The following is a 27,445-nucleotide window of genomic DNA, read 5'->3' as shown; positions in this document are numbered from 1 at the left end:
GCGGCACACCACACCCGCCCAGCCCCGGAATGCCTCTCCGTCCAATCACCGAGCCCCGGGGAGGACCAAAGGGACGCGACGGCCAATCGTCAAGCGGTCCGTTTCCAGCGGCCCGGAACCTCTCCCAGGATTTCCATTGGTCCGTTTCAAAACAACGGCAACCAATAAGAAAGGAGGAAGGGAGCCGGGCGTTGGGGAGAGTGGGGAACCCATTGCGCTGCCCGGAGCCGAGGCTGCTGCGGGAGTCATGGTGGGGTCCGCGGCCCACGCTGCGGCCGTAGGTGAGTGTCAGCCCCTCTGGTCGAGCAAGCCGAGCCCGGGCGGGAAGGAGCGGGAGGTGCGCCCCCACCCCACCGCCCCCGGGGGCGGGGCGGGGCGCCGCTAGACCAGAGGGGCCAACCTGACCGAGTTTGACAGATGGGGAAACTGAGGTTCACAGCGGTTAAGCAAGGGGCTTGCCCCAGACAATGTCAAGCAAGATTCCAACCCAGGTCCTCTGACACCCCCCCCAATCCTGACCTCTTCCCACTCTGCCCCACTGGGGGGCCTGGAAGATCTGCGTGTGCCCCCCCCCCACTCACCCCAATACTTGAACACAAATTCCATGGGGCTACTCCCTCTCCCCTCCCCTTCCCCCCCCCCCCCCAGCTACTTTCTGATGCGGGAAAGTCAGGACGTGATTGATTGGCTGCTGGTGCCCCGCCCCCGAGGGCTGACCTCCCCCCACCCACCCACCCCCGGGCTCTGTCCCCAGTGGCCTAAGCCTGGCCGGGTCAACCGGGCCCGGGGAGCAATCAGTGACACCCCGACACCCCATCAGCAAGGGGCCCCGAGGGGAAGAATCAGCGAATCCAAACAAACCCTCCCATCAAAAGACTAGAGCTTTTAAAGCTGGGCGGGGCCCCACAGGTCAAGTGCAACAGTAACAAGGACCTTAATGATCTTGTCATTGCATCCTCCGCTGGTGCCACCGGCCCTACTACGATGCCCTGGAACCATCACGGATAAGCCTGTAATGATTTACGTCCATTACTAGTAGCTAACCCAGCGCTTTAAGGTTTGCGAAGCTTTCCACACGGATTTTAATCCTCGACACAACGACAATAATAGTATTTGTTTAGCGTTTACTAGGTGCCCGGCACTGTGCTAAGCAGTATTATCTCATTTATTTGACCCTCACAGCAGCCCGGGGGGTGGCTGCTACCATGATCTGCATTTTACAGATGAGAAAACTGAACTAAGCGGAGGATAGTTGACTTGCCCAGGGTGATAAAGCTACTTTGTATCTGCGGCAGGATTCTAATTCAGGTCGTCCTGGCTCCTAGCTTGTGCTACTCTCCCTCATGGTACAGCTTAGGAAACTGAGGCAGAAAGGTTTCGACTCACCCAGGGTCCCATTGATGATAAATAACAAGGGCAGGATTTGAACTTGGGTCCCTCTCAGTATAAATCCGCTGTATTCTACTGTATAGAAAGGACAATGAGTTATGATGTTTGAGCCCAGAAATACTAGGCTATGTGAATCGAAGACTGCATGGAATTAAAAATTAACATCCTTTTTCTTTTCTTTCCTGATCTTGCAGAAGAGCGGAGAAAAAAACTCCAGGAGTATTTAGCAGCCAAAGGGAAGCTAAAGTGCCCAAATACCAAGTGAGTGAGGTGTGCTTGTGTCTGTGTGTGCACTTACATGTTCCCTGTTGACCGCTGGCTGTCTAAAACTCCCACCTCAGAATCACTGCCTTTCTTGATGTTTTCGTACACTAAGCATTGGCTCCTGCATTATGGTGACTCAGTCCAGCCAAGAGGAAGACACCCTTGCCTTTCCTCTCTTCTGGTTGTTTGCTCTTGCATGATGGGGCTCAGTTGCCATGGCCTAAAACATTCCAGCAGTTTCAGGATAAAGATTCTGCAGTTGGGGATTACCCACCCTGTCCCTGGAGGCATTTCTTTCATTCCCTTTCTCTCTATTTGAAAGGGAGATCCCCTGTGGCTGCCAGGCCTCAGCAGGGCAGAGACTGGTTTGGGCACCTTTCCTCGACCCTGCATCCCCTGGAGAAAACAGCCTCTTCCTTTTTGTTGTCAGACTCTGCAGAATAAATGGCCTCCCCTGGCTGAAGCTGCTCCCTCCTGGCTTACCTGCAATCCCTGTGCCTCTAAATCCAAAGGCCTTTCCTGTCTTTTCCTCCCGGAAGCCATTGACCGTCACCTCTTCCTGGATCCTTTGGCCTCAGCCGCTGCCCTCCCAGCTTTTCTCCTGCCCATTTGGCCATCCTTTCCCAGCCTCCTTTGCTTTGATCACCCCTGTCCTGCTAGCTTAGCATGGATTTTCCCAGGTCCTCCCTCCTGGACCCTCTTCCTCTGCTCACTCTCTCCTCTCCCTAGGAGACCTCTTCAAGGTCCCTTGGATCATCTCTACAATTAAAAATATGAGAGATATCGTTTCTGGGCAATTTAATCATTGGATTAATATGCCTACAAGTTATTAATAAAAGGAAGGCTAAAAAAATAAAAATAAAAGGAGGTCTATTGGCCATCTGTCTCAGACCAAAGACCCCTAATGGCTGTGGGGTCTCAGTTTATATTCCTTTCCAGATGTAGATGTACATAGCAGTTGAATCTAATTGGTTGACATGATTGGAGGTGGGTTATATTAAAGTGAAGTCCAGGACTTCACTCAGGTCACTCAACTTTTGGTAAGATGACATGAGAGAAAAAAATGTAGATTCCCCCCCCCCCAAGCTGATCTGGGCAAAATAGTTTCCACGTAGGTGTGTGTGGTTTAATCTTATCCGAAACCCCGGGGCTTATCTAGACAATAGGACCTGTCTCCACCCAAGACTCTTGTAAACTTGGATCTGGTTTGACCCAGATGAATCCTACTTTCAAGGAGAACTTAGAGCTTGGAGTGTGGGGGAGGGAGAAAGGACTAAGAAAGGAGAGATCACTGGGTCCCCCAGGATATGGATCATTAATGGTTATTTCTCACACTATGCAGATCACTCCCCAAACTGCATGTTCAGCCCTGACCTCCAGTCATTCATCATCTGGGGCCTCTTGAGTGCCAGGCCTTGTGCTGAGTATTGGGGGTACAAAACAGACCAGTCCTTCCCTCCTATTGGGAGGAAACAACCCATCCACTGAAAAGGCAGCGTGAAATAGATACAAAGATAATGGGGGGACGGCACCTAGGTCCATCAAGTGCTTGAGGGAAGTGATACCCAATCAGCCCCAATGGGCAGCCTTGGAGCCGGATGGGGAAGGGCTTTAAAAGCCAGACAAACACGGAAGTTGGGGCTTATCCCAGTGGCCAGAGAGAGCCCCTGAGTGACAAGGTCAGGTCTGTGCTTTAGGGATGAACTGCTCGTATCCTTGTGGAGGATGGGTTAGAGGAAGGAGGCATAACATGTATGATGACACCACAAAGAATACAGAGGACAAGAGCCAGAGAGGCTGGGTCCCCAGGAGAGAGCAGGGGCCCAAAGACCCAGAAAGGAGAGTGTCTGGGAAGAGGTCGTCTGCTATGTCCGATGCTGCAGAGAGGTGAAGAGGGGTGAAGATGGAGAAAGACCACTGGCTTGGCAGTGGAGACAGCCTTGGTAACTGTCAGAGTAGTGATGGGGGAGGAAGGAGATGGATTGTGAGCATCAGCTACCAGTCATTGGCCTTTTGTATTGGACCAGAACACAACCTTTTACTAATAATGTTGGTGAGCCCCCAGCCATGGAGCTGGGGGAGACCTAGCAGCCATCTGATCCAACACCTTCATTTTAAAGATGAAGAAACTGAGGCCTAGAAAAGTTACGTGATGTGGCCAGTGTCACACAGGCCATACCAGGATTTGAACCCAGGACTTCAGCCTGCAAATCCAGCACTCTTAACATTGATGTTGTTTCATTTCTTATCTACTAGTTTCCAAATAACCTTGTCTGAATGTCAATGAAAGTATTCGATGACCATAGGCAATATGATCTAGCTTAATTTCATTATCTCAGTCTCTTTACAGCACTATATCCATAGAGAATACACTAAAAAATGACATGATTGTCTATTCTGTTCCAATAGGTACCTGGGGTCTGTGGTAGACGGATCAACAGACTTGACAAGAAAACCCAAGTTCAGATCCAACCTCAGATTCTTACTGTGTGACCGTGGGCTAGTCATTTAACCTGTCTTTGCCTCAGTTTCTTCATCTGTAAAATGGTCACCTTCTAGGGTTGTTGTAATGTTCAAACAAAAAAAGCCCTGGATTTGCTTTATGATTGTGCACTATTACTCTTATTAATAGGATAGGATTGTCTTTAGGGATGAAGATATGAGACATGATTTGTAGAGCTCTACATTTACACAAGAATATTGCATTTTAGTTCCTTGCCTGTGACCTCAAGATTGATTGTATTTTTTTCATCTTCCTTAGGCCTTATCTCAGAGACCAGAAACAGTGTCCAAAGCCATCAGCCTCTAGATCTGTAAGTAGAAATTAAGTGTGATATTTTCAGAATTGGAAGGAGCTCCTGGCCACAAAAGCCAAATACTAGCTAGGAAGGATTCCCCCCAGAATGGTTACCCATCCTTCACTTGAAGATTCCAAGTGGGGAAAGGCCTCCTACCTCTGGCCGCTGCCTGTCCCTCCTTGGGGACAGCAAGGCTCTGACTGGTGGGAACATTTTTTCTGACAGCCATGAGCTAGGGGATTTTTCCATCCTCTTTCTTGGTGACTTGTGTAATTGGGAAAAAAATAAAATATTAAAATTCAAAAATAAAAAGACCTAAGATTTGAAAGGAAGCCAATGACATTGAAACAGTTATTTAAAAAAACAAATTAAGTTCACAGAGCCCAAGTTAAGAATCTCTGCTCTGGGGGCAGCTAGGTGGCACAGTGGATAGAGCACCAGCTCTGGAGTCAGGAGGACCTGAGTTCAAATACTCAGACACTTGACACTTACTACTTACTAGCTATATGACCCTGGGCAAGTCACTTAACCCCAATTGCCTCACAAAAAAAAAAAAAAAAAGAACAAAAAAAGAATCTCTGCTCCAAACCCTTTCAAATCTGCCCTCCCAGGACTTGTGCTTGGCTTCTTTCAACAAGCATTCATTCAGCACCTACTATGTGCTGGACACTGTATGGCATACTGGAGAAATAGACAAAGATGAAATAACCTCTACCCTCAAGAAACTTACATTTACCCGGAGTGGGGGTAGGTGGGAAACTATAGGAAGATGGACACCACTTGGGGGCGGGGGCACCAGATTATTGCCCAGATACCAGATGAATCAACTTCCAGGATTGGGGACAGCACCAGCAATTGGGCAGTCCGGTTAAACCTTCTCCAGGCGGTGGCCCCTGAGCAAAGATTCTATGAGTGGGACCTGTCATTGACCCTGCAAAGGCAGAGAGGTTTTAAACATTCACTTTAGGACTTTTTATATGGGCCAAGACATGGTTTGCATAACTATTGGGAGTGCCATTAACTTTGTTATTAAAGTCCCATAGGCCCAGTGGTCCTGCCCACGAGGGAGGTCCCCAGAGTTTCTCACTATCTTCAGGCTTGGTGGCTCTCAAAGACCATCTGCTCGGCTATACTGGACTTCCAATCACAAATGCCTGCAGCCTTGAAATAAATGGCCTACCAAACCTTCAGCAGCCTGGAGAATATTTGTGGCAGAGCTAAATTTCCCATATCTGGCGCTAATATCAGCTGCTAGTAGAATGAGGTTTAATAGCTTTGCTTTGTACCAGTGACTACTGGAAGATAAGGCCTCCGTATTAGGATTTCCAAGTCACTAAACACTAATAGACACCTTCTGAATGAATTTGTTCTGTACAATGAGACTGTAAATGAGGAAGTTTGTTGAATTGGATACAAAAATTCTAAGATAAGTTCCCTTCCCTGAGGAGTTTATAATACAGTCATAGAAATGTGGTAGACAGACATGAAAAGAGAGTAATGATAAACAGCAGGAAATTACAAAGGCCAAGTGAGTGCTACAGAAAAGAGCAATTCAGAGAAAATGACTGAGATAACATCTAGTTGGGGTGGGATTAGATCTTGACCTTGAAAAGTAGGTAAGAATAAACTAGGAAGAGTGTACTGGATATTGTGGTACAGTGGGTAGAACCCTGAACTTGGAGTCAGGAAGATCTGATTCCACACCTGGCCTCAGACACTAGTTGTGTGACCTTGGGCAAATCACCCTTTGCCCTAGTTTCTTCATCTTTAAAATAGGTTTTATAATAATAATACCTGCCTCCAAGGGTTGTTTCAAGGATCAAATGAGATATTTGTAAAATGATACACAAATGCTAGCTATCGTTGTTATAGCCAATCCACAAAGTCAAGAAAACACATGGAATCTTGGTGGCCATGAGTAGATCATTTGGGGTAAAAATAGAAAATTTATGTCAGTGAATGATGGGAACTAAGACTGGAAACTTTGGGAACCAGACTATGGAAGGCCTGAATGCTTCATACTTGGCTCCATAGACAGTGGAGAGGAAGATTGGTTTCCAAGAGGGATGACAGGTAGAGAAAAAGGAATAATGGTAGGGAGCCAGTCCAGAAGCCATTGCAGTAATCCAGTAATCAGGTGACCTAAATGAGGGCGGTGACTGTGAGACTAGCAGGAGCTACAAGAATCATTGCAAAGGAGGGATGGAGACACTGGTCAAGTGATGGGCTGCAGGGAAGGGCCAGGGAAGTCGAAGGGGACGCCAAGACGTTAAGCATTAGTGACTACATACAGTGATGCCATCGTTAAGAGAAGCCAGGGGCAGCTAGATGGCTCAGTGGATAAAACACCAGCCCTGGATTCAGGAGGACCTGAGTTCAAATCTGATCTCAGACACTTGACACTTTCTAGCTGTGTGACCCTGGGCAAGTCACTTAACCCTCAGTGCCCCAAAAAGAGAGAGAGAGAGAAGGCAGATAGAACAGAGGTCTTGGCAGTTTTAGGCAGGTTCAGTTCAATAAGCATTAAGCCCCTGCCACGTGGAGGGCACCATGCTCAAGAGATGGAAATTGAAAAACCTTTTCTGGCCTCTCCAAGAAGCACAAGGGTCAGAAGCTGTGAGAGAGGCAGGGAATTAGGTGCAGACTGGGACTAATTGTCAGGGTGTGTGTGCATGCATGTGTGTGTGTGCATGCATGCATGCATGTATGTTCGTGTATGTGTGTGTTGGCTTCCTACCAAATGATCTGCCCCTGAAGCGTAGCCTCCGTCAGCACTCCCCACATCCTCCAGCAGCCCTCCTGGCATGTGGCAGACATAGAGACGGGCAGCTTCATTTTCTGTAGACTCACCATAAAGCAGCACAGATGCCATGCTTCCGGCCGTCTTTGCTGAGTCCCAGTCAAGCCAAAGGGAGGGGCTTGAGCCCTAGAGGAGAATGTCCTCATTTTCTCCAAGCTAAAATAAGTCAAGTCAGACACTCAGCTGGGTTTGTTTGTTAAGCTTGTCTGTGAATAGATCGTCCTAATGAAGTCATTGTTGCTGTCATGCTTTTATTTTTCAGACTACTAGACCAAAAAATGACCCAACCAGATGGACACAGTCGCATGCTGCTGGGAGGCCCGCTGGCAATGTACTCCAGCCGGGATCTTCCAATGTGGATGGAACCCAAAGGCCAAAACCAGCAGCCCCAAAAATTCCAGGTAAAGGACCAATTACAAGCCACCTTTCCTCCAAGCCTGACTGTAAACTCTCAGGGAATGGCCACGTCCACCATCAGCAGAAGACGACATCTTGTACTGTGCATAAGCTAACTAGAAAGTCTGTGACATCAAGTGAGACCCAGTGCATGAGGAGGCTGACAGAGCAGAATACGACAGGTCACAGAATTGCCAGATGGATGGACCCTGTGACTGAGCCCCAGGCTGAAAACCAGCTCTTGGATGACCTTGCAAAGGAGACCGACAAAGAGAACCGGCCACTCCCAACCACCCAGGAGCCAAAGAGGAAACCAGAAACTGGGTTTTGTAACAGAGCTAAATCAAAGGCCAGGTCAGACAATCCCCTCAAAAGAGGCTTGGCTGCAAAGCAGGCTGTGGACAAAGGTTCCAAGGACAGCGTCCTTCTGAAGGACCAAGTTAACAAACCATTTGTTCACAGGATTCAAGGCTGGGTTCCCACTGGCAAGCCCCAGCAACAGCTCCCCAGGGGGACAGGTTGTGAAAGACCGGGAGACCAAAACCTAAGGACGGTTCATTCTCACTGGGCTCCGAGCCTTGCTAGGACTCGAGAATCAAAGAAACAAGTCACCAAGAAAGAGGATGGAAAAGTCCACAAAGTCAAAGAAGAAGGGCACAATAGAACAAAATCACAAGAAAAGGCCGTCATTCAACAGACTGTGGAGAGATGCCTCCCAAAGGTGTGCCGGATGGGGCCACAGGTGGGAAAATTCAATAGATGGCATCAGGGTAAGCAAGATGTAAAGGTGATGCAGCCTTGTACCAAAAGGAAGCCATCTGTAATGGCGCCCCCATCAAGAACCACAATAAGACACTCTCACCTGACAGGCGGCACCTCAAAAGTCCACACACAGGGACCTACAAAGAATCAGTATAATTATAGCTCGAAAAGAGAGCCACAGACTCTGGACTCCAAGGCCAAAAGGACCGTGCCCCAGAATTGTTCTTTGACAGACTTGACCCCCAAAGCCCAGCCCGGTGTCAGCCAGACAAAGCCGACCACAAGGAAAGGAGGAATGCAAAACCCAGCTTTGCTGGAAGCACCCATAACCCAAGTCAAGCCAAATACCCAGCGGAAGAGATGCGAGGAGGATAGAAGGTATTGGGCTTGGCTTCCAAAAACATGACATCTTAAATTGGGAGATTATATGTGTGTAAATATATGTATGTATGTATGTATGTATGTATGTATGTATGTATGTATATGTGTGTTCTGTGTACATGTATATATATGTGTACACACATATATCCATATATGTGATGGTCCATATAATAATATAACCATATTCCTTCCATTGGTCAGAAATTAATATGGGGGACAGGGAGAATTGACATAGAGTAAGTATAGATATTAACACAGATTTCTTTTCCTCTTAAAAATTAAAACTGACTTCATTTTGATGAGATCAGTTTGTACACAAAGATATGGTAAGTGGGGCAGCTAGGGGGTGCAGTGGATAAAACACTGGCCCTGGATTCAGGGTGACCTGAGTTCAAATCTGACCTCAGACACTTGACACTTACTAGCTGTGTGACCTTGGGCAAGTCACAATTGCTTCACCAAAAAAAAAAGAGAGGGGGTGGGGTGGGGTTAGCTCTGCTGATTTTAGGAAGACACCTTTGGAATTCTATAATCTTAGGAAGTCCCTCTCTCCCTTCAGGGTCCAACTCAGGTGTCACCTCCTTTGGGAGGCCTTCCCTGACCTCCTCATAGTTCTCAAATGAAAACACTTTCTTATGCTTCAAATTACTCATGACATTCTGCCTGGGATTCTCCTTTGCACTTCTCACTTTCCCTTCTATCAGTAATGTGTATATTAAATTATAAATTCCTTGAAAGCAGAGGCTTCGTGGTGTCTGTCTTTTTATCTCCAGCATCTAGTACATAGAAGGTGCTTAATAAATGTTTATCAAATTGGTTCATTCCAGGATCTCGTCATCTCTGACTGATCCAAAATCTCAGAACTCTCAAAGTCTTGTCCCAGAAAGAAATCAGGCTCGTAGTCCAGCAAGAGCATTAATGTCTGGGTATGTCAAATGTTAATTGTGTTAGCCTGATGGGCCTTGAGTTCAGGACTCAAGTCCTAATTAAGAGTCCAGGAATGGCTACCCAAAGAGACATTCATGCTCAGAACTAAATCAGGGTTTACTGCTGGCGCCCACTTGAACAAGCATCAAGCAATCAATAAGCGCTATTAAGTACCTACTGTGTGCTAGTCCCTGGACTGAGTGCTGGGGATATAGAGAAAGACGAAAAGACAGTCCCTGCCCTCTAGGAACTTCCATCCTAATGGGAGAGAGGCAAAGAAGTACATGTAAAAATATATGCAGCAGCAATGTCAAGTTAATAAATACAGAAATAGGCAAAGGAGCTCAATACAGCACGCTGGTAAAATAATGAGCCTGGAGCTCCAAGGGACCTCCTGGGCGACCACATGTTCTCTGCTTTAAGGCAGGTGGAGGCAATCTGGCACCTTTGCCACAACTCAGTATGTTAGCCCACATTTATATGGCACTATAACTCATACAAAGACCTTTACATATGTCCGCCCATTCGATCCTCACAACAGGCCTTGCTATTAATTACTCCCATTTTAAACAAGAGCTTGAGAGAGTGTCTGTGACTTGCCTTGGGCCACCAAGCTAGCAAGTAGGCAGGATTTGAACTTGGCTCTTCTTGACTTTAGGTCTAATACCCTATCCACTGAGCCACTTGGCCTGAGCCCATGGCTGACAGTAATATGCTATTCCCTACCACATACTTTTGCCTTTTCTGCTTCTTTGTCTACCCTTTTCCCCCCAGTCTCTTTCCTTCTTCCCTTCCTATTCCTAGAGTTGGCAGTGGTTTATATTCACGACATTTAGTATTAAAAAATTGGCTGCCTATAGTCTAATGTAGTCAAAGAGCTGTCAGAGAGGGGGCTGGGGAACTGGGGGGTTGGGTTTTCTTTCTTTTTTTCACTTCTTGCCTTTTAACTTTGCGAAGATCTACATTACTTTATAAAACAATTATTACTTTATAAAATAATTTATAAGAGGTTCTAATGGCACTGTGGTTTAAATCACTGGTGAGCTACAACAGAATGAGATTTATATTGGTCATTAAAGGACCTTGCAGGGAGGTTCATAGAAGAATAAAGCTGGCCAGTGAGGCATGAAGCAGCAGACCTTTATCATGGCACATTCCAACTCTTATAGGTGGGAGGGCCAGGAGTGTGGTGGAACAGGGGAGTGAGAGATGGATACAACCAGATCTCAGTCACCCAAAGGGTTAGGGGTAAACCCAGCTTTAACTCGAGTCACCTAGGAACCCTCCTTCCAGTCAGTGGGACACTGGGAGCAGTGGTCTTCAGACCTCAAGAGCAGTTGGAAGGAGGGCAGCAGTGTTGTGTTCTGGGGCTTATCCCACCTGGCTCTGCCAACCTGTCACTCCTGGCCAACATGTGGGGCGTCTGGCTTCCCATCACCTACACAACGAGGCAGCCCAGCGTCAAGCGTTTTATAAGGATGGGCAGCTTCTAGATGAGGCATATCTGATTGGTCCCCACGTCTGATGTCTTAGACAGGCAAAAACTAGGTTATTAACTCCTACAAGCAATCCAGCTGACCTGTCTAGGGAGTACAAGCATGAGATATGGAAGAATATGACTGGGAAGGAGATTTAAAGAAGGGGAGATTTCCAGGAGAGTTTTGTGAACTAATTGGGCCCAAGAGAAGACCAAAGCTCCAAGTGTTTTAGACTGACCCCTATACATGTGGGAAGCCTGGGAGCAAGGGAGGGGCAAGGAGGGAGCAGGGATGGGGAGGGCAGCTAAATGGGAGCAGCAGCTGAGAGGAGATGCTAAGTAGGACACAGACTCTGAGCTTTAAAGACTGGGGCCTGCGAGGGAGGGCCTGTGGGCAATCACGATAATCACAGTGGACATGAGGGCAAGGGATTAGTACAGAGGTGGTGGTCTCAGAGATGGGCCATCCGCTAAGCCTGGCCACATCTTGTCTTTCCTGCCCCTCCCCCAGATGCAAGCTGACCTGGAAGCCACCAGGCCAGAAATACACACGGCTCCTCGTGAGCAGAGACACTGCAATTCCCATGGCAGGAAATGGGAGATAAGCAGTAGAAGCCGTGCCCATGACATTCCCTAGTTCTAACCTCATGACTGATTTCTGTTACCCTCAAAACTCAAACCCAGCTCCCAAAAATGCATTAGCAGCCTTCTCCCTGTTTCCTTGATCAAGCACTTACTTCATCCCCAGGTGGAAGTGAGTCAGTCAATAAGCATTAATCCAGCACCTGCAGTGTCAAGCACGCTACTAAGTGCCGATGATGCCAAGAAAGGAAGAAACTGGGGCAGCTAGGTGGCACAGTAGATAGAGCACCAGCCCTGGAGTCAAGAGTACCTGAGTTCAAATCAGACACTTAACACTTCAGACACTTAACACTTACTAGCTGTGTGACCCTGGGCAAGTCACTTAACCCCAACTGCCTCACTAAAAAAAAAAAAAAAGAAAAGAAAAGAAAGGAAGAAACTGGGCCGCTAGGTGGCATAGTTAGGGGGCAGCTAGGTGGTGCAGCAGATAGAGCACCAGCTCTAGATTCAGGAGGGTCTGAGTTCAAATCTAGCCTCAGACATTTGACATTTACTAGCAGTGTGACCCTGGGCAAGTCACTTAACCCTCATTGTCCTGCAAAAAAAAGAAAGGAAAAAGAAATTTTAAAAAAGAAAAAAAGTATAGTTTAAAAAAAGAAAGGAAGGAAGAAACAGGCCCTGGCCTCAAGGAGCCAACATTCTAGTGGGGCAACAACATGGAAGGATGTTGTTGAGTCGTTTTTCAATTGTGTCCCACTCTTTGTGACCCCACTGGGGGTTTTCTTGGCAGAGTTCTAGAGGGGTTTGCCATGTCCTTCTCCAGCTCATTTTACAGATGAGGAAACTGAGGCAAACAGGGTGACATGACTTGTACAGTCACACGGGTAGTAAGTGTCTGAGGCTGGATTTGAACTCATGAAGATAAGTCTTTGACTCCAGGCCCAGCGCTCTATCCGCTGTGCCACCTAGCTGCCCAACATGGAAAATACAGAGGCACATACAAGACGCATGAAGACTAGAGAAGGTCCCTTCAGTGGGGGGGACCAGGAAAGGCTTCCTACAGAGAGTAGAATTGGAGCTGAGTCTTTAGGGAGGCCGGGAGATGGGCATAAAGGAAAACACTCCAGGCCGGGGGAAAGGAAGGACAGTGGGCATCACCTGCCTCCTGGGTTCCTCGTCACCCTCCTGGTGCTTGGCCAGAGCCTAAAGCATGTGCGAGATTCGGACCGATGACAGGGGGGTGGGGTGCAGAGGAGGCCTCCTGACTTAGGGAATGGAGGAAGCAGAGACAGCAAGCGTGGCCGTACTGGAAGGGCAGGGAGTGTGCAGCTCTCAACTTCAACGTCCACAGCCTCTGATCTAGGCCAGTGTGAGGTCAGGCTGCTCTGCTGAGACAGGGCAGATTATAGAGCCTTGAACGCCAAGCTAGAGATCTCAAGACTTCATTGGGCAGCAAACAGGGAGCCAAGGAAGAGGTCAATGACAGCAACAATGTGGTCAGATCTGTGTGGAAGGAACATGAAGGATAGGTTAGAAGCAGCTAGCCAGGTGGCACCATGGAAAGAGATGGAGATTTGAGATCAGGGAGACCCGAGTTCAAATTCAGCTGTAGACACCACCTGGCTGGATGATCCTGGACAAGTCACTGAACCTCTGTTTGCCTGAGTTTCCTTACCTGTAAAATGGGGATGAGAATAGCCCCTGTCTCTCAGGGTGGTCATGAGCAGCAGATGAGAGATTTGTGAAGTGCTTTGCAAACCTGGGGAATGGTGGCTGTTGTCACTGTTACTGGAGGAGGCTGAGTCTGGAGGGGTGAGACATACGAGGGCCGGGGCAGGAAGACTAGGAAGCTGGGGGTAGCTGGAGCCTCCCAGAAAGGTGGCTTGGGCTGCACTGGGGACAGGAGGAGGAGGAAGAGTGTGATCAGAGGCAAATGAGGAGGCACTTGAGTGATTGGGGAGGACAAAGGCGGCTTCTCTGGGTGCCTGAGAGTGACCGGCTCAGCAAGGCTCCTGGGTCAGGGATCTGAGAACCTAGGTCCAATCTTGCAGACGTGGCACCAAAGGACAGTGGAGGTGGTGGGGCTGGGGACACAGGGGAGGTGCCACACAGAGAAGAAGCTGAGAAATTGTTTGCATCTTACCATGGATGGATTTTTGTAAGAGCCTGGGCACTTGTGTCGCCATGAGCCCACAGGCACATAGAGTGTGACCCAGCCCCTTGCATTTGAGGGCTGAAACCCCATCACTAAATGCTATTCCCAGAGAGTTCCTGCATCTTCCTGTAAAGACATGGGCCTTGTGGGGGAGGGGGCATGAGATTTTCACTGAACTCTTGTGGTTTTGCATCACCTCTATTCCCCTGTATCTCCCTCCCCTTCCTCCTCATCCTTCCCAGAGAGCCCTCCTTTAGCCTTGTGTTTGAAATCCCACAACAGGAAAAAGCTGGAAGAATGGTTGGCATCCAAAGGGAAGACCTACAAGCGTCCCCCGATGAAATTTCTAGCACAAAATAAAAACATGCAGAAACTCAACCTTTCCTTCTGGAAGAGCATAAAAGAGGAGGAGGAAACAAAGAAAGCAGAGCAGGACTTGTCCAGCAAAATCAACAGCACCCTGGCCGAGTGCCTGAAGCTAGTGGAAGAGGTGAGTGAAGCCCCCATCTGGCCACGGGGGCCACCACCTCTAACCTGCAGGTTTAGTTGCCTTAAGAGAAGCCGAAGTGGGGGTAGGGGTGGAGTGGGAGGGGGCTTGGATTATCCTGGTTGAGCAGAGCAGCCCCGGCCCCTGGTGGGCTGTGAATAGATGGGAGCTGCCTGACCCACAGGCCAGAGGCTTCCTTCACTCACATCTGATGGAGCTGTTGGTCATGCCTGAGCCAGAACTCGGTGTGTTTGTATTGGGTGTTTCTGTGGTGTAGCCCTGCCTCGGTGATGTCACCCCCTGTGACTACAGACAGGAAAGGTGTGAGGGATGTGGTTTGGGGGGATATTACGGTAATGAGCCAGAAACTCTCAGAAGGAGCTAGAGAAGGCTCTGGTGGAGGGAAGAGAGGATAGGGAAGGGCCTGAAGGTGTATTAACTCACCAGAGAACAAAGCTTGGCTTAGGGGGAGATGCAGGGAAGGGGTTTCTGGCCATGGACCTAAGCCCTTTAGCACTGCCAGCTCAGTGTTCTACAGGAAGAGGGTCAGGAGGTGACTCAGAGCCTCCTGTGGAGGGAGAACACTGGGGTCAAGTTGCACCTGCTTTTTGCAAGGTCCAGGATGCTGGTCAAGCCGGGGAGCGAATGGAGAAGGATCCGACGTGGGTTAAGCTGGGCTGTCACCACAGTCTGCATGGAGCACGCACCCTGTGCTGCCTTGCCCAGATAATTAAGTAGACCTTGTGATCAGGAGGCACAACCTCAGGTGCCCTCTAGCCCAGCCCCCGAGGAAACACCTGACGGGTGTGGTCCAGCCTCTGCTCAATGACCTCTAGGATGAGAGCCCCATCCCTCCTGCCTCTGAAAAGCCCTCATCCTGGGGGACTTTGTCCTGACAACCAGCCTCAGTTTGTCTCTTTTTGGCCCGTTCCTTCTAAATGCCTCTTTCAGTACTTGAGACAGCTCCCCTCTCTAGATGATGAATACCTGCCAAGAGGGAGGCTCCTGCTTGAGAAGAGTCAGATCAGGACCAAACTCCCTGCTCACTAGCCAGGCGGAAAAGCAGTGGTCTGGCTGGTGTTTAACAAGCTTTCCAGGGCAGCTGGGTGGCACAGTGGATAAAGCACCAGCCCTGGATTCAGGAGGACCTGAGTTCAAATCTGGCCTCAGACACTTGACACTTACCAGCTGTGTGACCCTGGGCAAGTCACTTAACCCCCATTTCCAAAGGGGGGGGGGACCATGTGCACAGGAAGCCTTTCTAAATGTGAATCTCCATTATTAGCATTTTCTCCCTCACTTTCTTAAATCCAGACTGTCAACAGCACAATAAATCATACCCTGATTGGAGGCTTTGCCCATTTTCAAGGTGTCAGTGCTCACACGGACAATTAACCCCCTCTCTGGGGCCGGTCTGAGCTGGCTCTAGCACCCCTGGGAGGCCTCTTTTAATGCAGCCAAAGAGTAATTGCTTTTGTGTCTTCCAGGTCTGCTGTTAACCCTGGAGACCTTTTTCAGCTCTGAGAGTTCCCCCTGTCTAGCCTGAGCCACCCCCTCCCCACCCCACCCCCTCCACGCTGCCACCCTTCCCTCCACCTTTGGCACTGCCTCCTTTCCCTGTGACCCCACCCCCTCCCTGGCACTCCATGACCCAAACATGGCTCTAAACCATCAGTCTTTTCCTGTTAGACTGTAAACTCCTGGAGGGTGGGGGCCACCTTGTTCTCTGTATCTGTACCCCCAGCACTCAGCACAGTGCCTGACACTTTCATTCAGATGAAGTGCTATCTGGCCAGTCCAGTACTTTGGAAATCAATTTGTGGGACCCAAATATAAGATGTGACACATATTTCTATTAAGTTTCATGCTATTCAACTCAGCCCAGTTTTTTCGCCCATCGCCATCTTTTTGACATGTGGGTCTGTCATCCAGCTTGTTAACTATGCTCCACAGCTGTTTGCATTTCCTATTGATGCCTTTATCTAAGTTATTAATAAAATCATGAAGAACACAGGGCCAAACCCAGACCCAGCCACCTCATTCCAAGCTGAGGATTCATCCCACCAATTCTGAACCCACCTATGCTATTGAGTCTACCATGCCACTGGCAGAAGCTTGACCTTTCTGTGCCTCAGTTTCTTCCTCTGTAAAATGAGGGTTTTGGACTCAGAGTCCCTTCCAGCTCTACTTGTATGATCCTGTGATTCTGTGCCTGTGTCCCCACACTCTGTCCTTTGGGCAATTCCCATAGCTCCCTCATACTATGATGAGACCAGCAGCAAATCCAGAAATGTTGGTTTAATGGCATCCCCGGGGGGGGGGGTTCATCACAGTGTTTTTAACACTGACTGAAGCCCCCTTTGTTAGACTGAACCTCTAGGCAGGGCTGCCCTTCAGTCATCTTTCTAGATCATTTGCTCCCTCCTCCACCCCCACACCCCATCACCTCCACGCCCCCTATTGTATCCATCACTTCTCCTACTCCCTCCAGCACTGCCCTGGTATAGGCCCTCACTGCTGCCCACCTGAAGCACTGCAGTAGCCTTTTTTTAATTTTTTTGTGAGGCAATTAGAGTTAAGTGACTTGCCCAGGGTCACACAGCTATTAAGTGTTAAGTGTCTAAGACCAGATTTGAACTCAGGTTCTCCTGACTCCAGGGCTGGTGCTCTATCCACTGCACCACCTAGCTGCCCCTGCAGTAGCCTTTTGAATAGACTTTGACTCCTTTGATCAGCCCTTGGTGCTACTGGCAAAACCCTTCTTATGTAGGAGTGTGGTGATGCTGCTCCTTGGCCCACCACGTATAGTCCCCACTCCTTCATTCAGAGGATGCAGCCTGGCTCCTACATATGCTCCAGCTGCACTGAAGTAGAGGAGGGGCTCACACACACACACACACACACACACACACACACACACACGCACGCACGCACGCACGCACGCACGCACGCCCCTGAATCCTCACTCCTCTGAGCCAGAAGGAAAGAGGGAAACAAGCGTGCATTGAGCACTTACCATGTGCTACACTGTGCCTAGCGCTTGTACAAATAGCATCTCCCTGGATCTTCATAACAGACCTGGGAGGCAGAGGCTAATATTATCTTCACTTGACACTTGAGAAACTGAAGTGAACAAAAGTGGCTTGGCCAGGGTCACACAGTTAGTATCTGTGGCCTGATTTGAATCCAGGTCTTTCTGACTCTAGGCCCAGTGCTCCATCCAGTGTACCACCTAGCTGCCTCAACTTTCATCTCTCCCCCACTTTGCCCGTCCTTTGAGTTCGAATCAAGTGTCCACTTCTTCCTTAACCCCTTCCCTGATTCCACCCTGATTGGCAACAACCTGTCTCATCATCTAGTATTGTTGATTTGAAGTAACTACTCCATCTTAAGATCTATAATGGGGAAGAACAAGGCCTCTGGGAATAGTCTGACAAAGTGCCCAAGATTTGGGGCAAGCAGACTTCAAGGGATTCAGAGGAAGGGTCAATAATATCCCAAGGGTAAGAACTCTATTGGAGTTGACCATGGAGGGATAGGAAGCTCTGAAGATTCAGCGGAAGCAGGTTTGAGGAGGCCTGAGGGGGGATTGTCTCAAGGGACTGACTTGGATGCCCAGGCAGCCCCGTGACCAGCCGAGCTTGTTTTTAAGGGCATGTACAGAAGATGGCGGCCAGGGCAGGTCGTGGCAGCTGTGGAAGCTTGGCCCCACACTGGGCACCAGTGAGGAAAACAAGATCCCCCTTCTTAGCTAGCTCAGCTTAGCAGGAGACAGAGATGGGGCAGGACAAGAAGGGAGAAGGATGACAAGGACCGGAGAGAAGGCTGAGCCTCTTCCGTTTGTGCTCTGCTTCTGAGTTTTCTGCCAAGGGAAAGGCTCTTTGGAAATAGCGAACACAGCATCCAAATAGCCCTCGCGGGCCCCGAGCCATCATTAGAGGGTGGGAAAATCTGTGGCAGTGACTTCGCTGCTGCTGTGACAGTCTGGGAGCGCAGAACACAGCACACATCATCAGGCCTCACCAGAGTGGTGGTTAGTTGTGCTCAGCTGACTTTATTTTTTATTCTTCATGACAAGGAGGGGTTTGCTGGCTAGGGAGTGATGTATTCAGAAATTAAAGTGATAATAAAAACAAAGGATATCAATACAAATTGTGAAAAGTATCCACAAAAAGGCGTTGTTTTTAAAAGTTGTGGGTAGTGAGAGCTACGGTTGTTGCTGCTGTTATTTTCAGGGGCACAGGGAGAGAGGGAAGAATAGAGTCTAAACTATAGGCCAATGAACTTGGCTTCAATCCTTGGCAAAATTCTGGACCATGTTATTAAAGGGTAGTTCATGGATAACTAGAAATGGAAGCAGCAATTGCTAAGAGCTAGGATGGCTTTTATCAGAACCATGCCATATCCTCCTTCCTCTCTTTTTTTTTCTTTTTTTTTTTTAAAGTGGGGCAATGAGGGTTAAGTGACTTGCCCAGGGTCACACAGCTAGTAAGTGTCAAGTGTCTGAGGCCAGATTTGAACTCAGGTCCTCCTGAATCCAGGGCCCGTGCTTTATCCACTGCACCACCTAGCTGCCCCCCTCCTTCCTCTCAATAAAAGGGAGTGGAAGGGGGGAGGGAGGAGGGTACTTGGAGGACAGACTGTTGTTTACATTATCAGGAGAGTTGGGCTTCATCCAGAAATGCCTGTGATGCAAAAACAAGAGGAATCAATTAAACAAAACCCATACAAGTCATGCCTGAGTAAAGCTGCCTGCTTCTGCGGTGCCATCACTACTAGGTGTTGCAGCTGAGTAACAGGTGTGGTGTCTTTGTCCTTCTAGGGTGCCCGCTCTGATGAGATCCTGGCTATTCTCTCTGGCTTTCCCGAGGCTGAAAGGTTTGCCACGTTCTGGATCTGCAAGGCCAAGCTGCTGGCGAGGCAAGACAGCTCGGAGGTGGTGGGGCTCTACGAAGCTGCTGTCCGCTGTGGGGCTGAGGTGAGTGTCCTCTTGAGTGCTGCTCACTCTTCAAGTCCCTTGTGCTGTGACCAACAGAATTCATCTACTCACATTCTCAAAACCAGCCTCCTTCCTGCTATAGACAAAAGGTAGCCCGTTCAGAGAAGGATGATGCCCTCACGGGGCTGTTGTAAGGCTCCAACAAGATCAGATTTGTAGAGCCCTTAGCACAGTGCCCCGCAGGCAGTTGGGGCTTAATAAATGCTTCTTCCCTTCTCCCCTTTGGCCTTACCTTCTGGGTGCTTGGGGCATCATAGAAACTGGGTGCTGGGGAAGTTGGCTTCATTTTTCTGCCCTGCTACATGACCTTGGGCTGGCAGTTGCCCCTAAAATAAAGGGGTTCATCTGTGTGATCACTAGCTCTGAGGGTCTATCACTTTAGGACAGGAACTTGTTTTTGAGGGTTTTTAGTGAGGACATATCTCACAGTCTCTGACACAACATTTGTTAAACGTGTTTAAGCCACATGATGTTGTTTGTGTTGTCAGACACTGGTGTGATACGTGAAGATACAGGGGGTAGCCAAGACTTGCACAATTTTGTTGAAAAGATGTTGGGTTTTTTGTTTTGTTTAGTTTAAATATTATGCACATGAGCAAAATGGAATCTGTCTCTCAGGAAGTGAGGACATGCCCCACACAACAGGAGTTGCTAAAAACCTCATGGTCTCATAGTTGGAAGCGACCAACCCTCTCATGCTACAGTTAAGAAAACTGAAGCCAACAGAGGTTAAGTGACTTGCCCAGAATCACACAGTTAGGCTCAGAGGTGGGATTTGAACTTGGGTCTTCTTGACTCCAAAACCTGTGTTCTAGGGGCAGCTAGGTGGCGCAGTGGATAGAGCACCAGTCCTGGAGTCAGGAGTACCTGAGTTCAAATCCGGCCTCAGACACTTAACACTTACTAGCTGTGTGACCCTGGACAAGTCACTTAACCCTCATTGCCCTGGGGGCAGGGAGGAACCTGTTCTCTTTCTATCATATCATATGGAAGTTCCTTCTAAGAGCAGCATGCAAAAATAGCGTGTCCTATCAAAGGCTGACCAATACATGAAGCCACATTGGCTTCTTCCGCCATGCTTTGAGATCTCTAACTTCATTGGTCTGCAATTCAGATGGAAATCCCTGCCCCTCTTAAGGGATAGTCTTTGACTGTTGTGTCCCTGGGGAGGGAAGTCTCCAAGTCTGGCTAGCTGCCCCTTGGCCAGGAGAGGCACCAGGCCCATGCCTAAAATCTGCCCCCTTTGGTCCAGAGCTGGTGGGCAGGACTGGCATGGGTGAGCCACAGAGGACTGGAGGGGAGGAAGCAGACACATTTGCCACCATAAATAAAAGAGCGATTAAGAGCCATGGCAGGAGACGACCCCATGAGGAGAAATAACTAAAATTCTGGAATCCTGGCAGGGAATTTTTATGTGGAGACAGAAAAGGCTGTTGAACTTGTTAAGCCCCACACGGGATGGTGGACGCATCTGCCTTGTGTGTGAATCAGCTCCTAAGGACTAACGTTGATGCTTAGAGACCAAAACCTAATTTTAGGTCACAGGCAGGAGTTGTGCCGAGGCTCTGGGATGGGAGGAGGGCAGGGAGGAAGAGCATGGAGGCAGGCCAAGGGCCCCGTGGGTAACGGATGCGCCCACTGTACACCTGGAGCACAACCCACCATTGTAATGATGCAGTGGAAAGCAGCGCGCATTTGGAGTCTGAGGCCCTGGGGCCACATCCCAACTCTGCACATTCCCATCAAAATGAGGTCACCCTCCTGTCTGAGGAACTGGTGTCATCTCAGGACACATGTCATGTGACAAGTCAGAATGAGGGGTCTGCTCCTCTGTGACACGTGGGGTCATCAGTCCCATGGCTTTGTAGTCACACTTTGAATTACTGCAGAGGGCTCCCAGTGCGTCCTTCCAGTTGCACAGCATGTGACAACTGGGTGACCACAGAGGCCCCTCAGGGCCCTGGGTGGTGCTACCTCTGCTTGTATGATATTTTCCTTGGTGAGATGCCCTGAGCAGGGGCAGGGATGCAGCAGGGACCCTGTGGGAACATGGCTCCAGTCTGATCATGCAAGTCTAGGGAAAACTCGTCAATGGGCAGAAATCCCCTTTGAAAATCCACTTTTCCGGAACATGCCTCCCTCCTACCAGTGGGGAAAGCCTGCCTGCTCCTTGTGCCACCTTTATTCCTGTAGTGTTCCCGTGCAGCAGGGAAAGAATAAAAGGGAAATGTGTGTGTGTATACCTGTGTGTATACACGCATGTGTGTATTGTGTGTGCATGTATGAGTGTGAGCTTGTGCGTGCACATAGGTGTGTATTGTGTGTGTACATGTGTGAGCGTGTGCTTGTCCATACCTGTGTGTTGTGTGCACACATGTCGGGGGGTGGGGGGTTTGATTTCCAGCACTCTGACGTTTCCTGGCTAACACGGCATGCGTGTGCTTCCTTCCTCACAGCCGATACAAGAGCTGCGGGATGTCGTCCTCAAGATTCTCAAGAGCTCCAAGAAGACAACAGAAGGTAATGACATGGGATGTTTCTGTCCCTTTCCCCCGGGGGGGGGGGGGGCCAGTGAGACCTCGTGAACCTGGAGCCCATCATGGCCTATTGCCAGAAATGGGCGGGGGGGGGGGGGGGGGGGGGCTGGACAAGTCAGCCGAGTCTCACTGGCCCAGGCAGCTATGGAGAAGGGGCTGAGGGAGCCCCCAATCATGGGGCCAGAGCCCCTGTCCCTGCCCCTACCATGTGCACCACCATCCCTAGAGAGCTGGGGGTGCCCCTGGCCCCTGCACTCCCAGAGCCTGGCCTGGTGGCAGAGACACACCATCGCCCTCCTTTCAGGGCCCCCTTAGGCAAAGGCCTTCCCATCAGTGCCATCCTCTGTGCGCCCTGGGCCTGTGTCAGACAGAACTAGGCCTGGCATTCAGGGGGAATTCAGGGCACAGCAGGCAAGGCCCCAAGAAAGGGTCAGCATCTCCATCTTTGAAGGAGGCATCACATTTCCCCTTGTCTAGAGAAGTGATAAACCACCATGTTGTTCACTCGTCTCCCTCTGCACACGTTCAGCTCTTCAGAATGCTCAGACTCAATCAAACAGCTGCTCACAGGCCAACACGCCTCTGGATGGGGCTGCTCCCCCCGGGGCTCCCCAGGCCTGCCTCAGGCCCCCCCACCACACTCTGGGGATGCTCGAAGAGGGCCTCACATTCTTTCTGCTGGTGCTCAAATGCATCCTTCTCCACAGCCACTCTTACCAGCAGCTTGTTTGTTTCATTACATCTGTCCAGGGTCTTCCGTGGGTCTTCATCACCAATTTTGCCTTGGAGTTTCTCATCTTCTGCAGTAGCTTTCATGGTGAATGCCTGAAATTGAGGGGCATTCTTGGAAGCTGCCTTGTTTCTTTGTGTCTCATCTTTAGCCTTACATCCCTCAGTGTTCCAGACCATACACTCAGTGTCCTCTTTGCTTAGATGACCTTTGTCACTGGTGGTGACAGGGAGATTCCTGGGAACTCAAGACGTGCCTGTCGGCACCTGCTCCACCACATAGGGACTCACCCAGACTTACAGCCAGCAGGTGTCTGGGATGGCAGATGGTCTTTCTGCCTGTGAGGCTGGTGCTCTAACCACTACACCCTCCTGCCTTAAAGAGTCTTATGACCCAAGAGTTACCTTTCACAGAGGGCACTGAAAAGAAAGTCAGGTTCTTCTGGCTCCGTGTTCAATGTGTTTGTTGCTGGAGGCAGTTAGATTATCTGCCTCCTGGCTGTAAGTGTAAATTCTTTACCTGCTAGTCACAAGGAGAGGTGAGTTTTCCCAGGTGTAAAAGGCATTTTTGGGTTTTGTTTGTTTGTTTGGTTTGTTTTGGGGTTTTTTGTTGTTTTTTGGGTTTTTGAGGGTCAATGAGGATTAAGTGACTTGCCCAGGGTCACACAGCTAGTGTCAAGTGTCTGAGGCCGGACCTGAACTCAGGTCCTCCTGAATCCAGGGCCAGTGCTTTATCCACTATGCCACCTAGCTGCCCCAGCATTTTTTGTACAGAGAAAGAGGATCCCCAGGGCCTGTCCAGCTGGCCAAGGAAAAGGGGGTGGGGGCACATCTATTAGATGCTCTATTAGATGGGGCAGAGGCAGAGCCTCTGTGAGTAGCAACCCACTGAGAATGGAGAGTAGGGTCACAGGGAGAAAACCAGGGCAATGCTCCTCCTTGGAACAAAAGAGGGAAGGAGGCAGGAATGGAGGCCTCTGAATAATCCTCCCCTCCCCTCCCCTCCCCTCCCTATGCCAGCCTCTCTCTGCCGTCTCAGCCGCTCTGCAACCCTGTCCTTCCTCCTTTCTCCTAATGTTACAGTAGCAAAATGTGGGGTATTTTTTAAACTTCAGGCACCTTGAGTTCAAAGGTTTTACCTATATTCTCTGTATTGGACACTCATTAGGTAGGTCAAGGGAGCTGACCAGGGAACATGGAAGAGGAATAGGAGGGGTGCCGTGGGAAGCCACAGGCCTGAGGCCAAGGAGCTGTCCAGCAATGAGGAGGGAGGTTGATGCCCTGTCCTGTGAGCTGACAGGGGTTAAGGAGGCCACCCAGAGGATGAGGTGGGCAGACTGGCCCAGGGGAAATTGGATTCTTTTAGACCAGAAGGTCTTAACATGTTGTGTATCCTGGATGCCTTTGGTGGCGGCCTGGTAAAGCCTGTGGAGTCCTTCTCACAACAAAACACATTGATTACAAAGGAAGCCAATTATATTGAAATATAGTTCTTTTCATGGGCCCCCAGTTAGGGTTAATTAACCCCTGATTTAGAGGTTAAAAGAAAACTGAGTTTTGGAGGACAGGTTAGGCAGGGCAATGGACTACCTGCATCCAGCTGGAGAGTTAACTGGCATGAATTCATGCCCTATTTCAGCATCTCTAATCCACATATGACTGCATACGTTCACCGCCTTTTTGGTTTGGGTTTTTTGTGTTCAGATACTCAAACTCTTCTTGAACTCTGCCTTTCTTCTCCGCCTTGTAAACGTAGGAGTTACCAGTGAAACCAATTCTACATCTGTGAAAGAGACAGCAAAGGAAGAGCTGTCCCGAGAATCCTATTTTCTCACTCCAAGAGTGAGAGTACAAGAGGGAGATGCTCCCCAATTAGACAAGAAGAATAAGGACAATCATTTGATGCCACGTATCAAGTTGCAGGTCACCCCCTTGCCAAGGTAAGTGTCGGGGTTGTGGGTTCAAGCCCTTGACGGGGGTTGAGGATCAGAGACGATTAATAATTGACACAGCAGCACCACATTATGTGTGAATAACTGTGTGCACTTTATTATTGAGACAGCTCAGTATTTAAAGCAAAAAACCACAAAGTAATCAAATAAAGTCTCCGCAAAAATAATTCTAAGAGAATAAGAGTAATTTTTCAACCTTTCAGCCTTGACCTGGCAGAACTTGTTCTAGGTCTAAACAGAGCAAGGTTTGTACAGCTGATCCCTCGGACCGTGGGAGACCGGCCAAGCATTGTCTCTGGAATTTAGGCTTTGACCACAAAGTCTCCTAGGAGACTTGCTGCTTCAGTGACCACGGCCTGAGTATGGGGAGGGGGAACTCAGTCAGAGGGGCAACAGAGAGCCTCCTGGGCTCACCACAGGTAAGGACGTTCTCTAGTGTACCCCGCACCAGGGAGGTCCTTATTCCTGATCCTGCCCTACTTGTCATCTCCCCCCATGTGCCAAGACCCTGGCAGATGTTGTGATTTGTCTGGTGCCAGCCTAAAGGACTGTCCCTGTCCCTGGTGCTAGAGGCAAGAAGAAAGCCAGGTTAGGAGAGCCATGTGGCATCCGCGCCTGGTTCACTCAGAGGTGACCATTGTTTGTGATGGCTGTCATAATGATAGAACTTGTAGTTATAGAATTATAATGTGATCATTACAATCTTTATGAGAGGGTGGGCCACTGGGCCTGGCCCATCCCAGGCATTATGGAGGATACACATGAGTAGAACAGGCTCTTCCACAGCAGGTGAAGGAATGAGTCACATGGTTGATGCCATCCTGGTGGCAGGCACATGAGGGCTACAGGGCTGCTAACGAGGGAGGGAGAGATCAGGGGCCGGGGTGCTCAGGGATGGGGGCTGGCTGGGGCTGGGCCATGGGGGGTGGGGGGAGGAGAAGGCATGCCAACATCCCCATTCAATCACAGGCTAAAGCCTGTAAATCACACTACATATAAGACGAAGGTTTCAGACTTACCCATAAGCTCTGTCTCAAAGCCGTATTTATCCGGCCATTGTTTGGAACACAACACACTTTCCCATAGAAACAAGGTCACAGATGATCCTTGGACTGCCAGGCCAGCCCTGAAAAGCTCTCAAATCCATCATGTGTCTGTGGCATGATCCCATATTGACTCAGCTCTGATGTGACCACTCTGGATAATACATTTCTTTGAGGAAGTATGTTCATGGTGACAGCCAGGAGGGCCACCAGCACCCTTCTCCCCCACCCCCCATCCCCCCTGGCTCTAAGGCACTGGGCAAAGGCCGAGTGCCACCAGGTTCCCAAATGTCAGTGCAGGACAGCCCCTTTCCTGTTGATCTTGCCCATTCCTGCTTATGGTCTATGAAGAAAAAAATCCCAGTGAAAAATGAACCAGAAGTGACCCAGTCTCACTGTCTGGGACAAGCAGCTGGTCCTCTCTCCATCCCTCAGATGGAGTGTTTGCCCATTACTGTTCATTCTCATTTATTCACAGCAGCAGATGTTGAGGGGGAGGAAAATGCACAGCCCAGAACCCCCTTTTGTCAGAACACGTTCTCAGAGCCCCCCGGGAGTAGCTGAGTAGGCCCATCCACATCTGCTCACAGGGCAGGCACCCTGGGAGGTGGGGAAGAAGCTAGCTAGCCTGAGACCCAAGATGAACAAGTGAGGGGTTTCTGCTCTCAGCAGCAAGGGCCACACCGACTCGAGCCCTGTCTTTCCTCCCCTGCAGGACCCCGGGAATGCCTGCGATACAAGCCGTGAAGCTTGTCACCCCTGTGCGGCGCTCCCTGAGAATCGAGCACGCGAGGCCTAACTACCCCGACCGGCTTCAGGAGCACGGCACACTGGTGGCCTCCCTCGACCAGCTGCCGATGGTGACAGAGGCCGACTGCTTCATCTACTGTAAGAACGAGGCTCTGCCCGAGGAGACCGAGCTCCAGATCCTTGCGGCATCGTAGCCGCGGCTCCCCTGGAAAGGGACTTGATGCTTCGGAAAGCCTGGCGGGAGCCCTGCGCTGGCTGGGGTCGAGCGGCCGGGAGGACTGGCATTCGCTGGGTTTCATAACCTGCGTGCATTCCATAGCATGAGCACGGACTGAATGATGCTTCATGAGACAGTGTTGGAAAATATATGAACTTCACGTCAGTAAGTATTTCTTTTCTCTTGCTGGTTGTTGATGATGCAGCGCCTTAAGTTTGACCTGCACTTTATGACCACCGGGTCACTTGGTCCTCACGATGGCTGCAGGAGGGACGGGGCTCAAACACGATTGTCCCCAGGCTTGTGTTCAGGAAGGGGCCGAGCCCAGGATTTGAACCCAGACCCTCCTGCTTGGGTTCCATTGTGCCTTCTGGCACACCATGACCCCTGACTACCCATAGGCTGAGGCAGAAGTCACGCTCTCTCAGCCGTGAATCACAGACTATTCCATTCAATCCAACAAGCAACTACTATGTGCCACGCACCAGGCCGCACACTAGGGATACAAAGGCCAAAGCAAAGGAGGCCTCGCCCTCAAGGAACTCACACCAAATACAAATGATGCAAAGGGCAGCAGGACAAGGCGCAGTGCGTGTAACTGGGAGGGAAGGCCCTCAGGTGAGACGAGGAGAGTAGGGATGAACAACCATCAGAACAAGAGCACGGCCTCTGGACCAGGGATGAGGATGAGAAGTGTGTCTGAATGACGGCAGAGACAAGCCCCTGATGGAGGTGGGGCTGCTGCGGAAATGATCCAACTCTCAGCACAGTCTCATGTGTCCATTAGCGTAAAAGGTGGA

At 49.7% G+C, this 27,445-nt stretch overlaps 1 protein-coding gene across 1 annotated transcript; it reads left to right on the top strand.

The window, feature by feature from the left end:
• Nucleotides 1-208: 208 nt before the first annotated feature.
• On the top strand, nucleotides 209-27,445 carry CKAP2L (cytoskeleton associated protein 2 like). Its single transcript, XM_043988098.1, has 9 exons — nucleotides 209-281; nucleotides 1,584-1,650; nucleotides 4,415-4,466; nucleotides 7,514-8,787; nucleotides 14,214-14,421; nucleotides 19,241-19,396; nucleotides 21,874-21,937; nucleotides 24,440-24,623; nucleotides 26,394-27,445. Exons 1-9 carry the CDS (start codon nucleotides 248-250, stop codon nucleotides 26,620-26,622), a joined length of 2,268 nt encoding a protein of 755 aa, XP_043844033.1. The 5' UTR covers nucleotides 209-247; the 3' UTR covers nucleotides 26,623-27,445.

Source organism: Dromiciops gliroides, chromosome 2 (genome assembly GCF_019393635.1).
Source record: "Dromiciops gliroides isolate mDroGli1 chromosome 2, mDroGli1.pri, whole genome shotgun sequence".
In the NCBI taxonomy this organism is placed as follows: domain Eukaryota; kingdom Metazoa; phylum Chordata; class Mammalia; order Microbiotheria; family Microbiotheriidae; genus Dromiciops; species Dromiciops gliroides.
This window is presented reverse-complemented; position numbering and strand designations above follow the sequence as displayed.

What these genes read in the sequence shown, in the direction of transcription:
- CKAP2L (XM_043988098.1), top strand. Translation starts at nt 248, where the DNA reads ATGGTGGGGTCCGCGGCCCACGCTGCGGCCGTAG. An exon ending in AGATGCGAGGAGGATAGAAG is followed by an intron (nt 8,788 to 14,213) that starts GTATTGGGCTTG and finishes ATCCCACAACAG; the next exon opens with GAAAAAGCTGGAAGAATGGT. An exon ending in CAGGTCACCCCCTTGCCAAG is followed by an intron (nt 24,624 to 26,393) that starts GTAAGTGTCGGG and finishes CCTCCCCTGCAG; the next exon opens with GACCCCGGGAATGCCTGCGA.